Source organism: Tachysurus vachellii, chromosome 18, assembly GCF_030014155.1.
Source record: "Tachysurus vachellii isolate PV-2020 chromosome 18, HZAU_Pvac_v1, whole genome shotgun sequence".
Lineage (NCBI taxonomy): Eukaryota > Metazoa > Chordata > Actinopteri > Siluriformes > Bagridae > Tachysurus > Tachysurus vachellii.
The window spans coordinates 15,936,294-15,949,267 of NC_083477.1; the positions used below are offsets into that span (position 1 = coordinate 15,936,294).

Below are 12,974 nucleotides of genomic sequence, written 5' to 3' on the forward strand. Positions count from 1 at the left end.
CTTCCAAAAGTGTTAAACATTTACAGAGGTCTTTTTTTTTTTTTTTTAAGAAGTTGACACATTCAAAATTAAGGAGATATTAAAAGTAAAATACTGGAGCTAGCTAATTCGTTGTTTTCCCCTTTCAGTCAAAATGACATGTTACAGAAAAGTTCATTTAAAATATTAAGACACCGTGTAAGACAGAAGTAAGCCATGGAAATCGGACCTAATGCTTATCTAACACACTGGGCCTTGATCTAAATAATTTTCATTCAGAACTAGTTATCACATGGTCTCAGCCTCATGCAACCTACATACAGTGGTTTTGAAGTTCACCCTTGGGTGTTCCGATCACTGGTTGCCATGGTAATAAACGTTTTTCAATGGGTGGCACAACTACAATTCCAAATCATTTTCTGGCTGCTAAAATGAAACATTCTGGTTGGAGATTTGGTTGCAGAGTCACAGGACACACCGACATCTAGTCGGCAAAGGTTGCTTTTAGTCGTGTAGCTCAGAGTCGGCAGCTCTTGTTAAAAAGTAAAGATTTCCAGTCGCTTCGCTGCTGTGGGCCATATGCATCAGGACGCAATCAGACGGGTTATACACACTTTCACGTATACACACTTCTATATACAGGTAGCAACAAGTTATTATTGTGGAAAATTTGCAGTGTGAGGAAAATGTTTCTTCTTGAGAAAGTAGTTGGTTCTTGATCATACTGGTGCCAGAACACCAGACTACGCTAGCTTTTAAGTAAAACCTAGACGGCACGGCCATGGCAGACTTCAACACATTTATTGCACATTTATTAGAGTCAACATGAAACAACAGAAAGCAAAAACATCTTATTACACTAAATCACTGTTCTGTGTTAGAACAGTCAGAACACAGAAAAGTCGTTTATTTGAATAAATAAAATATAAGAATAATTTAACACAATGTCTAGCTTTTTATCAGATGAGGAAGATAAACAACATGGAATACATGGAATGTATAAGTGCAATAATGATTTCATTACTGGTTATGTAGTGTGCAGTTAAGAGAATATGGCCAAAAAGGAGAAAGATGTCCGAACAAAATCACCAGATATGCGCTGGTTGAACCTCCCATTCCAGATTTAGTCTGTTTGCGTTATAATAACAACCTCTTCTCCTCTGGGACATCTGATATTCCAGTTCACCTCACTGGTGTTCAGTGGGGTTCAAGACCTTGTAAGAGGACAAATCAACTACAAACTGGGTAAACCATGTGTTCATGGAACTTCATGGGCCTCTAAGTTCCACTGAAATGAAACTATAATGTTACAACATACAAAGCCTTTCTATATAATTGTGTGCTTCCAACAGTTGGGGCAGAACCACATACGAGCGAGGGTCAGTTGTTCACATACCTTTGGCCATACAATCTATATTAATGCAAATATATTATAATCAGCACAAAGTTAAAGGTATACAATGTCCCCTTTTACCCAAAATATTGCCAATCGTCAATGTTTGATTATTTAGTTTTGCTTTGGAGCATCAATACTACATCTGGGCAATAAATACAGCCTCCAGTTCAGCACAGTAAACTAACCAACATATCAAATAACCAATAAATATCCTTCACTTTCTTCAAATAATGCCATTTGTATCACCGTTGCAAAAGTAAAGAAGCAAACTAAAGACACAGAATGCGTCTCAGCAGATTTGACATTTGCATCAGTGGGGAAATTATATACAGTTTTGATTAAACTATTAAATGAACAAACAAAAATAGTGTCTGCGATGAAATGAAATGCATCATGGACCATTAAAGGACTTTTAGGAATGATGCCGCTAAATAGTGTCATCGGAAAAAAACAGATTTTGATCATAGCTCTTAGATATTTACAATATTTCACAGTTTTTCTTATATAACAGAAAAATCTGAAGTTTACTTAACAACAATAAAGAAAAAAAAATTAACGTTAATTTTCTTACCCTTATCTTTCACTTACATGACATGACATGGACTGGACGTATATTTCTTCACTTCACTTATGATGTGCACAAATAAATTAACAGTTGGTCCTAAATTAAATACTACATGGATTCATTATATGGTGTGTTTTCTGTTGTGTAGTTAATTTCTATGTTTATATATTCAATTCCGCACTTATAGTACAAATTTCAATCTTTGGTCAGCTTAAAATGGCCTGTAGTTCCAGAAACTGGAGAACACAGAAATCTGCAATGTGAGAAAAAAAGTGAATTATATAATAATAATAATAATAATAATAATAATAATAATAATAATAATAATAATAAACTTTATAATTAACTTGGAGCTATTGAATATTTTCTTATGCATGCCTACATTTATATCTCGATTGTCAACAAAGTTACAGTCAGGAATAATACCGTATTTGCAATAAATATCCATGACCATTGTTCCCTTTCTTCATTTTGCCTTCTACAAATGGTGGACCAAATGTACACCGTATGGAGCTTACCTCCTTCAAGAGAACCCTCAAATAGTCCCTTGAATTGTGCCATGTATACTGTACAGCTGCAGCCAGGAAAGCTTTCAATCTGATAAAGTTGCCATATTCAACTGGAAATTCAGTGACGTCTGGTTTGGTCCCTGATAGCTCACAGATGCTAACAATGCTATAAATTTGCAGTGGAAGCCACTCTTACAAATGATTCATGATCCATGAAACATGCTCTAGTTAATATGACCATGAGCAGGTCGCACCAGATGATAAGCTCTGTTGAATGCAGATGCTCAAATTCTACTGAGAATATTTAGCTGCCGTATGTTAGCTGTCTTCCTGTTAGCTTTGGAGTAATCACAGCAATCTAGAGAAGTTGATCACTTCATCACGGACGTCATCATGCGATAGGAATCAAAGGAGGTCAGCAGTTTGAATCCCAAGGCCACCAAGCTGCCACTGCTGGGCCCCTGAGCAAGGCCCTTAACCCTCCATTGCTCAGTTGTAAAAATGAGACAAATGGAAGTCACTCTGAATAAGACCACTGCTAAGTGCCATAAATCATAAAAAGATCTTTACTATCTGAATCAATTTGCCTTTAAATTTAGGAAGACTTTGTGTATGCATTTATATTTGTTACTTTTGCTCTTGGTATCACTACATTAAAGTAACCCCAACACCGCATAGCACACAGTAAATGTGCAGGGACAAAAACAGTCATGCTCACCTTATCTTTGAGTTGCTGGCAGAGCTGCAGTGAGATGGTGAAAAACACCAGCGTGTCGTTCAACCACGGCACCACACACTCCACTTTGTGCACGTGGCTCACCTCAAACTTAGTGTTGTTCACTTCACTGTGGGTAAAGATATATATTTCCTTTTTCTTTCGTATAGCAAATATAAACGATCATTTACGTGTTATGATCGATAAAATTATTATTACTGTTGTTGTGAAGATTTTTGTTATTAAAAGCAACCTTTACATCACAGCAAGGCACAAAATACTTAATAAGTAATTCTCAAAAATAAACCATAATAAAAAGCACTTACAACATGGCTCCAGGATTATGCAGAACTGAACTTCCTGCTGGTTTGAAGTTCTACAAATTAACAAAAAAAAAGATAAATGCAAATAAATTTATTATTGTAAATACTGCGCTTAATGTTCTATCTTATAATGAAAATATATTTCTCATTTGTGTAACTCGTTGCTGTCAAAGTGAAGCTGATATAAAATAGATTGTAACATACACATAGGACACTTATTGGAAAGAGTTTAATTTAATTGTAAATTAAAATCCCTGCACTACCAGATGGGCTTCTCGATTTTTGCCGTTTTAAGACACAAAGAGGAATGAGAAGAAACTTAAGTTTCTCAGTTAGACTCAGTAAAGAAAGTTGCTAAGTTTTTACGGAGATATGAACAAGATTGTAAGACAGAGATAAATAACACAAAGCTAATGAGGCTGCTACTTCCTCCAATTTATTAACATGATATAATATGCAAGTATGTTGGTATCCGTTTGTGTGAACATCCGAGTTTTTATTCAAGGAAGCGGTAAAATCTATAAAGGTTATACTGGCATAAAGGTGTCTAAAAAGAGACATGTACAAAATGCCCTAACCCATCAGCCTGGTCTGGATTCTGCTTTGCATGATGAAAAATTGTCCGGTTTTGCTGCCATACCTTGGTAGTGTTGGGCTGAAGCACGTGCAGCTGATAGACAGTCAGACAGAGTTTGCTGAGATTTATGTATAAATTCACCATCACGTCACCGGGCATAGGAGGCGTGAACATCCTCTGAGGAGAAAAAACAAAACGTGTGGGAAAGGGTTTACAGGCAGCAAACAAATTTGTTGACTTTTTGTTTCGTACAGTGTGTAATACTGAAAATCGGAGCTAGATCATTGGAGAGAAAGCAGTAATCAAAGCTGTAGTGATCACACCAGAGTCAGTAAATAGAGCAGGGAATGAACTAAGAAAATCATGCAAATTAATGCAAGAGTCCATGAACTTGACATCATTTGAAAAATCCAGCGTTTAGCTGACACTCATAAGTGCTCTTTGTCACACTTTTAAATCAAGACGGCTTCATTTTTCCTTGAGGGAAGTAGAGAGTCATGAAGGCTTTGTTTTAAGGTGGAGCGTAAAAAACGTGACACACGTCTCCCAGAAATCATGTAGAATCCAGCCAATGAAATGATAAAATTGGAAAGACTTTATGATGTCGTGTGTCGTACGCATCAGACGTTCATCCAGCAGTTTGTGGGTGTGGCGGATGAAGTCCGAATCCACAAAAACAAAGCAGAGAACCAAATATTTGTTTCAAAACCACAATGTGTAGAAACACTGAGTCACATATTCAACATTCAGTAGCAAAGTACTGTTCTCATCTGTAAGAAACCAATCAGACTTATAACTGAGAACTCCTGGGATCATCCTGTTCATTTTAGATGATTTAATTGCCCTACTTATGCCTCAGAGAGAAAGCCGTAATGATTAAGCTGTCAAACTCTACTGATTAGTGTTTCATTACTGCAGAATCAGATACACGTGATACAAAAAGAAGCATTAACTTTGTTTAGACATCTTATATGAACATAAAATAACGTCCTTTAACATGCTTTAGTCTTTAGGAATTTCCTATTTACCATTAATCCAGTGGAGGCGAGTTCAGGCAGAGTCATGGAAGCTGGCGTGGTAAGACGATTACGTGCTCGGGTTAACTGCATCATCACTGCGTCCATCAGCTGGAACAAACGCCACACATGCAGTTAGACTTTAATCTTCATTCAGCTTCAGTAGCCTCTTTATATTAATCAAATTATGGTGGATCTGGAGGCCATCGAAAAGACTCCCCATTTAAGACTCATATTGTCAAAACATGACACTGAATTCTTCTACTATTTTTAATGCACACATGTAGATTTCAAGTTTCTCCTGTTAGAAACAGCTTCCTTGAAGCCTTTCAGGAGAAATTGTGACTATCTGCTTCAGTGAATTTAGTTAGATAAGGGATCGCATTGCACTTCCTTGTCACTGAGACATGACCTTTATCTTCTGTATGTATCATTTGCTTGTTTGGAAATGTGTAAAGAGTGAACCATTAAAATGAAAGAAAGTCAGAAACATACTATCTGTACATGACACCTAATGAAAAAAATCCCATCAGTAAAGTTTATTACAGTTATATTATAATTATAACTATTATTATAATAGTTTAGCACAGTAATTTATATACAATCAGGCAACCACCGATTATATGTTTCAACCTCATAATCATGTCTAAGAACAGAAGCGCTATGCTGCACTGTTCATTTGTGAAATGTTTGCCAAATATACTTACTTCTAGTTTCTATGAAATCATATACATGGTCATGTTCATGACTCAGACGCAGCCTCTACATCATATTCTCTGTAATGTTACTTACTGGTGGTGCTGTTCTTGGTTCCATAGAAATGTAAAACTGATTTTTTTTTTTCTAGAATGTGGTCACCTCTGTTTGCCCATTTACTTCCGCCATCACAAAAACAAACATACACGTGTATGATGACATTGATATGCAGAAATGACAGGAAGCAGTAGAAGGTATTATTTAGTTTAAAATAATAAAGTAAAATGCTATTTAAACTGTAGCAGTGACCAACCTTATTGACCTCCGCACCGGTTTTGAAGTGATAGCTCTCATCACGGCTGCTGAGCAGCTGAAGCGCCTGGTTCACGTGGTTCCTCGCATCCTGGATCTGTGAGCAAACACACGTTATTATATTATGTTTCCCATGAATGGAGGAAAGTGGAGGGAGGGGTATTTGGCTTTTAAAAGCAAGCTAAAAAAAGTGATCCACACTTTTGGATCACACACACACACAGACCACCTGCTTTTATTTACACAGAGTTAAGTCAATTACACCTCAGATGGTCAAAATGCTAGTGCTAGTGCATTATGCACATGTTATAATTACAATGTTTTGTTTAACGCTCAGTCCAAACATGCTGCATAATAGAGATGTAAAGCTGGTAAGGCTGCATTGAGACTACAACAGACAAAATAAATCCTGAGCTACAAACGTCTATGTACGAACTGTACTTGCTTTTCTATAACAAAAACTCATCAGATGATCAGCTGTGGCAACCAAAGAACAACAATATTTACTATTTATTGTTATGATTTATATCAGCCTTTAGTACAGACTAATAAATGTAATCTAACAACTTTGCTGATGCTTTGCCATTAGCTGCTGCTACAGTGTGGCAGATTTTGACCTCCAGAGATGTGTCTCTGAGCCAAACTGATGATGGAGCTTTCCATTCATGCAAGATACATGTGTGTGATTTCTGCTCACCGTAACAAACATGCTTTGTTTACACTTGTAACAATGAATGAAGAATATACGGTTTCACGTCATAAATCAGCTGGGCTTAAGAGATCATTACACAAAATGATGCACATAGCAGCAAGTAAAACTGTATCTCATGTTGCAGCATATGCTAGGAAGTGAAAAACCGTGTCTCACAGTAACAATATATATATAACATATTAATATTGAGTGACATTTTGGACACAACATGGGGTATTTATTTTTGCTCCACTAGCAGACGTCTCACTCTATAGCAAGTCAACTCTATTATATTCAATTTTAATCCGCTTCTGCAGGAATTTCAAAACGCAAATAAGGTTAGACTTCGTGTTGATTAATGCAAGAGCTCACCTGTTGTAATTTCCACTGTTTATCCTCCCGGAATGCAAAATGCATGACTTGAGTGCTTTTAGCCACCTTAATATTGATATCCTGCAAAAGCAACATCACGATACAGCTAATGACTTCAAATCTAGCTGGATTCAAAGTCCAAGACAAAATTAAAGACTGCAGCGAATAAAAACAAAACCATATGAGCATTTCATCAGCACATTTTTAAGACTTTTAAATTCTTTTACCGGCTTTCTCCTCAGCCAGGATGAATTTTATGAACTTTTAACATTTATGTAGCCACTATGCACAAATACATAATATAATTATAATTAATAATTATTATAACTCTATTTTTATGTTAACATTTTTAATATTAAAGTTACTTTCTGTACTAGCCTATTTGCTATGGTGCTAATCTGTGGGCTAGCCTATCAAATAAGATGCTAGTGTCCAAACTATAGTCTTTTATGTGATAATATTTTCTGGGTTAACTCTTTACTACACTGCTAGCTTGTTGGTTAGCCTGTGGGTTAGCCTGTTAAAAAGACAGAGACCTCTTTATTTTGATACTTTCTTTATTTTTGTGTGAAATCTGCTATCATTCTAATCTGCACGCTAGATAGTAATGTAATAAACAGACTACATTAGCCTGTTTAACCATGATGCTAATTTGTCTGTCTGTGAGTTAGTCTTTGTGGTAATTTTTATATATATATATATATATATATATATATATATATATATATATAAAATAAAGTGTAGCATGTTAAATATGATGCTAGTTTGTGAGCTAATCGTTTCACCTGTGATAAAAAATGTATGGGTTGACCAACAGTGATTTTTTTTATATGATGATTTCTTATAATGATAACTTTTCTTGTTAGCCTCTTGTAATGTTGGTTAGCAGGTATGCTATCTGGTTAGGCTAGTTTGTTGAGTCGTAAGATTTGTAAGTTTGTTTCCTTTAATTCTAGTTAGCAACTAGCCCAGATATATTGTTTTACAGACATCTAATTATCTTGTTTTCTGGGGGAAAATAAACATTTGCTATACATGACTTCTTTGATTTTGCAACATTTATTTAAAATACAAGATCTATTAAAAAAAAAAGCTTATCTATATCAGGGCTCTCAAGTTTTGAAGACAGGCAAGAGTGACATCTCCAACACCCCAAAAAAAAAAAAAAAGGAAAACTGTGTTTCACCAGGATCACTGACCACATTTTAACCAAGTATTTGTTCAATTTCCATTTATTATTTTTTTTAGAGATTATGACTGGTGTTGTTTATTGTAAGTGTTTGTTGCCTTTTTCGACTCTATCATTTGTAATGTTGCTCCCATTTAAAACAGTTCGGCTCAAGCCCAGCCATTTTTAGGGTCATGATTGAGGACAATGTCCCGTCCAGAGACAAGCTGTTTCGTGTTGAGGTTTTGTTCAAACCGACCATCAAAAATACCCTCTCTAATGAATATGTTTTTTTTTTCATTGGTTGTTGCGTTAAATCTTACCCAGATACAATAGCGCTATTTTCTGATTGGCTACTGTGTAGCCTCTTTTTTGATTGGCTGATAAGTGTCAGGCTTGACTAAGAACTCCAGGGAAGACGCGCTTGATTCCTGACGGTTCCATAGAGACAGCGGTGCGGACAGATACGTTTTGGGCGCTGCGGCTTATTAAATATATGATAAATAGTCAGTTTTTCTGCATGAGAAATACAATGTGTGGCGGGAGAGCGTGAGAAAAGACCGAAATGCATGACTGTCACTCTCAATGCGTGATACTTGAGAGCCCTGTCTATATTCTTAAAACTTTGGAACCCAATACCAACAATTGAATGCCAACAATTATTACATTATCACTCGTTTTATCAACTGGTTTTTAATTTCCTACAGCAGCACTTAATTACTGCTGAGAGGGCACTTTTGTGTGAAACATCCTCTTTCTCTGGAAGCCTTGTTCCAATTGCTGAACTATTGCTTCATGTAACTAAAGGAATAGAAATGGATATGACAGAGCAACATAAGACTTACAGCCTGAGTCAGAGCATCTCCCTGCAGAGTGAGAACTCCTTTCACCTGGTCCATGCTAAACAAACAAAAAATCACACAGAGCTTTGTTACTTTAGCTTGTAGTTTAGCATGTTTATCATCATTTGTATTAGCATGTTTATCCTCATTCTTTTTGTATTTAAAGAGATAGAAATTATTTTCCATGAAATGATAAGTGCTGAAATATTCACTCATGCACAGTAAAAATACCTTGTGGTTTGTTTCTTTCTTTCTTTATATATATATATATATATATATATATATATATATATATATATATATATATATATATATATATATATATATATATATATACATACACATATAATGTGCCTGAGACCACATGAAAAATCTGTAATATTTTTCCCTATAAACTGGAAATACATAAAAGATTTAAGAATTTTAAGATTAAAATTTTAAAAATTTTGAGATAAAATCGTTTACATAGAATTTTTGAGTTAAAAACAAAGATAGTAAATGTTGACAACTTTTTTCATTCCGGATTAAATTATTGAACCACAATAGACTAAAAGTAGAATTTTTAGAAATTCTTTTTCTGGCATGGAGACCAGAAGCTTGTGCAAAACCTTATGACCCATTTTAGATTGTCGTCTGAACACATGACGTTAGGCATGAGGAAGATCTGACCTTTTGTACAAAGTAGTTGTGCAACACGATCAAAATCACACATTTGCATACATTTATACAGGGAAAAAGAAATCTTGCAGAATCTTGAATACTGAATATATTAAACATTTACTTTCTTTGGTTCAATATTTCAAAGTGATAAACATTGTTTAAAAAAAAAAAAAAAAATAGATTTTTAACGTGGGATTTTTGACCCCACTGTATATTTTGTACAAACACATACACAATGATTAGTGTAAATTATTCTTTTGTTTAAAGATTTTTGTTTGTTTGTTTTTTCAGTATTGCCCTTTAGAAGTTAGAAAATATTGACGTGTTTCCCCAAATGAAAAAAAAAAATGTACACCGACCTTCCTGTTCAAAAGTTTACACCCCATGGCTCTTAATGTAATGTGTTGCTTTCTTGAGCATCAGTAAATATTTGCACCTTTATGTTATAGTTGTCTACGAATCCCTTGTTTATCCTTAGCGTGAAAAGTTAGATCTCAAAAACTTTTAGCCAGTGGATAAGATAAGGTTGGACACCCATGGCTTAGGACAAACAAGTGACTCATGAAGAACTATCCCAAAACAAACAAACAACAAAAAAAAAACAGTCATTGATCATCCAGGTAACAATACACAGCATTAATTTATTTATGCACATTTTGTTATTATTTGTGTTTTGTGCGTTGGATATAAACGTTTGTTATGTAAAATAGCTTGTTATGTAAAATAGCTTATTCAAGCCAGAACTTAATAAATAAAAAACAAACAGTTTTAAAGATCTCTTTCCTTCTTAACATTTTGCAGATTATGACCCCAACTATATAACCTACAGCTAAGCCAACAAAAACCTAAGGGCAAAGAAACAAAATGGCAGCACTGTTAACAAGCTCTGTGAATATATTTAGTTCTTTTACCCAAATAAACTAGCAGCCTAATTTAAACCTCAGAGGTCCTGATTTAAAAAAAAACCTAGCGCACAAACAACAACATAAGTCGGATTTCCGTTGCTACAGTAAAGCTGACATTTTAGCTTGTTCGTTATCGTAAAAAGTTACTTTTATTTTCGTACACTAAACTTTCTGATGCAACAACACAACCACTATCCACTAGGAGCGTTGCTTACTTGTGTGTTATGCTGATTCACCACCATACACAATTTATTCTCAAGCATTTATTCTTTTTTTTTTTTTCTTTTTCAGATTTAAGTATTAAACTTTTACCACCAAAATTAAAAATTCAAATTGAAATTCCAGTTGCCGGCTTATGTCATAACGTAAACTCCCTAGAACCTGCACGCCCCACACCCTAAAGGAATGAACAAATACAAATTAGGCTGTGATTTTAGATCACATCTCTCTTCCAATTTATCTTTTATAGCTTTTTTGTCTTTCTATTTATCAATTTCAGATCAAATGCAGTACTTTATTTTATTAGTAGTTTGCCACAGTGTGTGCTTTAGTGGTAGCCGTAATAAACTTGCACTCTAGTACTGCATTTATTAAAGTTTATAGGATGGACGTTAGATTGGTTAAAGACACTGGATCTGTACCAGATCATATTTATTTTATATACACACCCATGAACACAGGACACAAACTGTAAATAGTCTTAAAGTTTTAAATATCTAGATGTTAAAATGCTCTCTGAATTCAACCCCACACATAGAGCAGTTAAACCAAGAGAAATGTCTTACGTGGAGCTCCCAAGGATGAAGTTCTCTTGTTTGAGCTGACCCTCCATCCCTGGTGTGGGCACTGAAAAACGTCTTGAAGCTTCCTGTATGACAGAAATACATTTCTTGGTGATTTGTCTGACATTTAAGAGACTGAACACAATTATTCTGTATCTAAATGACTTTCACCTTCAAAATGTCCTGCAGCTGTTTCAACACGGCATGAACCTCTTCTTTAAGGAGCCAGTTAAACTCTTCCTCCTGTGTGAGAAATGATGCAAAAGATGTTTGAAAGTTATATCATTATTATGAATGCATATGATTTGGACACATTTCTACACATAAGCTGAAAGGAAAGTCAACATGTCTTTGACTGAGCTGAAGCTAATTGTAGGTCTACATACTGACAACTAAAAGAAAAACAAATGCATGTTATTTGAAACAGGAGTGTCATGGGGATTGATCTCATCTCCTTCTGGGTCTAATAATCTCCTAATAGACTATAGATAAAGCTGATGAAGCAAAAGAGCAGCTAACAAAACAAAACATAGCATTATAATAATAGCCTCACCAGGACAGCTCTCTCAGCTTGACTCGCAGCGGACATTTTGGAGAGTTCAGGTAGAACAGACTGATCCACACCGAGCACAACCATTTAACCTGAAAATCGCACAGAAAAAATACACTGCAATGACAGACGGTTTTGTTTAGGAGCCCACTTAACCACGCCCACTTCTGTCTTCACTTCCGGTGAGCGAAGCCACGCCTTCCAGCCGGAGAATATATATATATATATATATATATATAGAGAGAGAGAGAGAGAGAGAGAGAGAGAGAGAGAGAGAGATATATAGATATATAGATATAGATAGATATAGATATCAGTGTGTTTTCTTTGTTGCTGATGTTGTTTTCAAATAAATATATATAGAAAAAATATAGAAAATATATATTGTTATTATTTTATATATGTACATATATATTCTATATTTTTTCTATATCAAAGTAAATATTTCTATAATATATATATATATATATTTCTATAAAATAAATGAAGAAATTATAGGATGGAGGATTACAGGATCGTAGGATCATAGCATCAATTAATAGTTCACAAAAATCACAAAAAATCACAAGAGCAACACATTAAATTATCTTCAGTGCAATTGAGTGTTAATTCTGTGACTTTTCTAATACTGAGTTGTCACTTGGGGGAGAATAAACCTGAACTAGTCTGTCTGCAATTAAGACTGGCAACATATATTTGTAGGCACAATTTACTGCAGACGTTCATGTAAGAATAGAATGAAGGTGTTTCCATTGAGTCATATCAGTTCGTTCACCATGGAGAGCCGACTCTTTTGGCTCCTAAATGACTCAGTGTCATTTGTTTGTGCAGCCGTGTTTTGACTAATGAGCGGTCTTCTGTGACTGAATATGGGTGATCTTTCCATGTGCTCTTACTCCACCTTATATTTAAATTT

The 12,974-nt window shown here is 35.0% G+C and overlaps 1 protein-coding gene across 1 annotated transcript; it reads right to left on the reverse strand.

The window, feature by feature from the left end:
- Positions 1-764: 764 nt before the first annotated feature.
- Positions 765-12,223, reverse strand: rogdi (rogdi atypical leucine zipper). Its single transcript, XM_060892579.1, has 11 exons — positions 12,062-12,223; positions 11,680-11,751; positions 11,512-11,594; positions 9,165-9,219; positions 7,152-7,232; positions 6,090-6,185; positions 5,093-5,191; positions 4,128-4,241; positions 3,491-3,540; positions 3,168-3,294; positions 765-2,193 (listed from the first exon to the last, which is right to left on the reverse strand). Exons 1-11 carry the CDS (start codon positions 12,143-12,145, stop codon positions 2,152-2,154), a joined length of 903 nt encoding a protein of 300 aa, XP_060748562.1. The 5' UTR covers positions 12,146-12,223; the 3' UTR covers positions 765-2,151.
- Between the last annotated feature and the right edge of the window lie 751 nt (positions 12,224-12,974).

What these genes read in the sequence shown, in the direction of transcription:
- rogdi (XM_060892579.1), bottom strand. Translation starts at nt 12,145, where the DNA reads ATGGTTGTGCTCGGTGTGGATCAGTCTGTTCTACCTGAACTCTCCAAA. An exon ending in AACAGTGGAAATTACAACAG is followed by an intron (nt 6,186 to 7,151) that starts GTGAGCTCTTGC and finishes GTTTGCTCACAG; the next exon opens with ATCCAGGATGCGAGGAACCA. An exon ending in TCGCCTCCACTGGATTAATG is followed by an intron (nt 4,242 to 5,092) that starts GTAAATAGGAAA and finishes TTTTCTCCTCAG; the next exon opens with AGGATGTTCACGCCTCCTAT.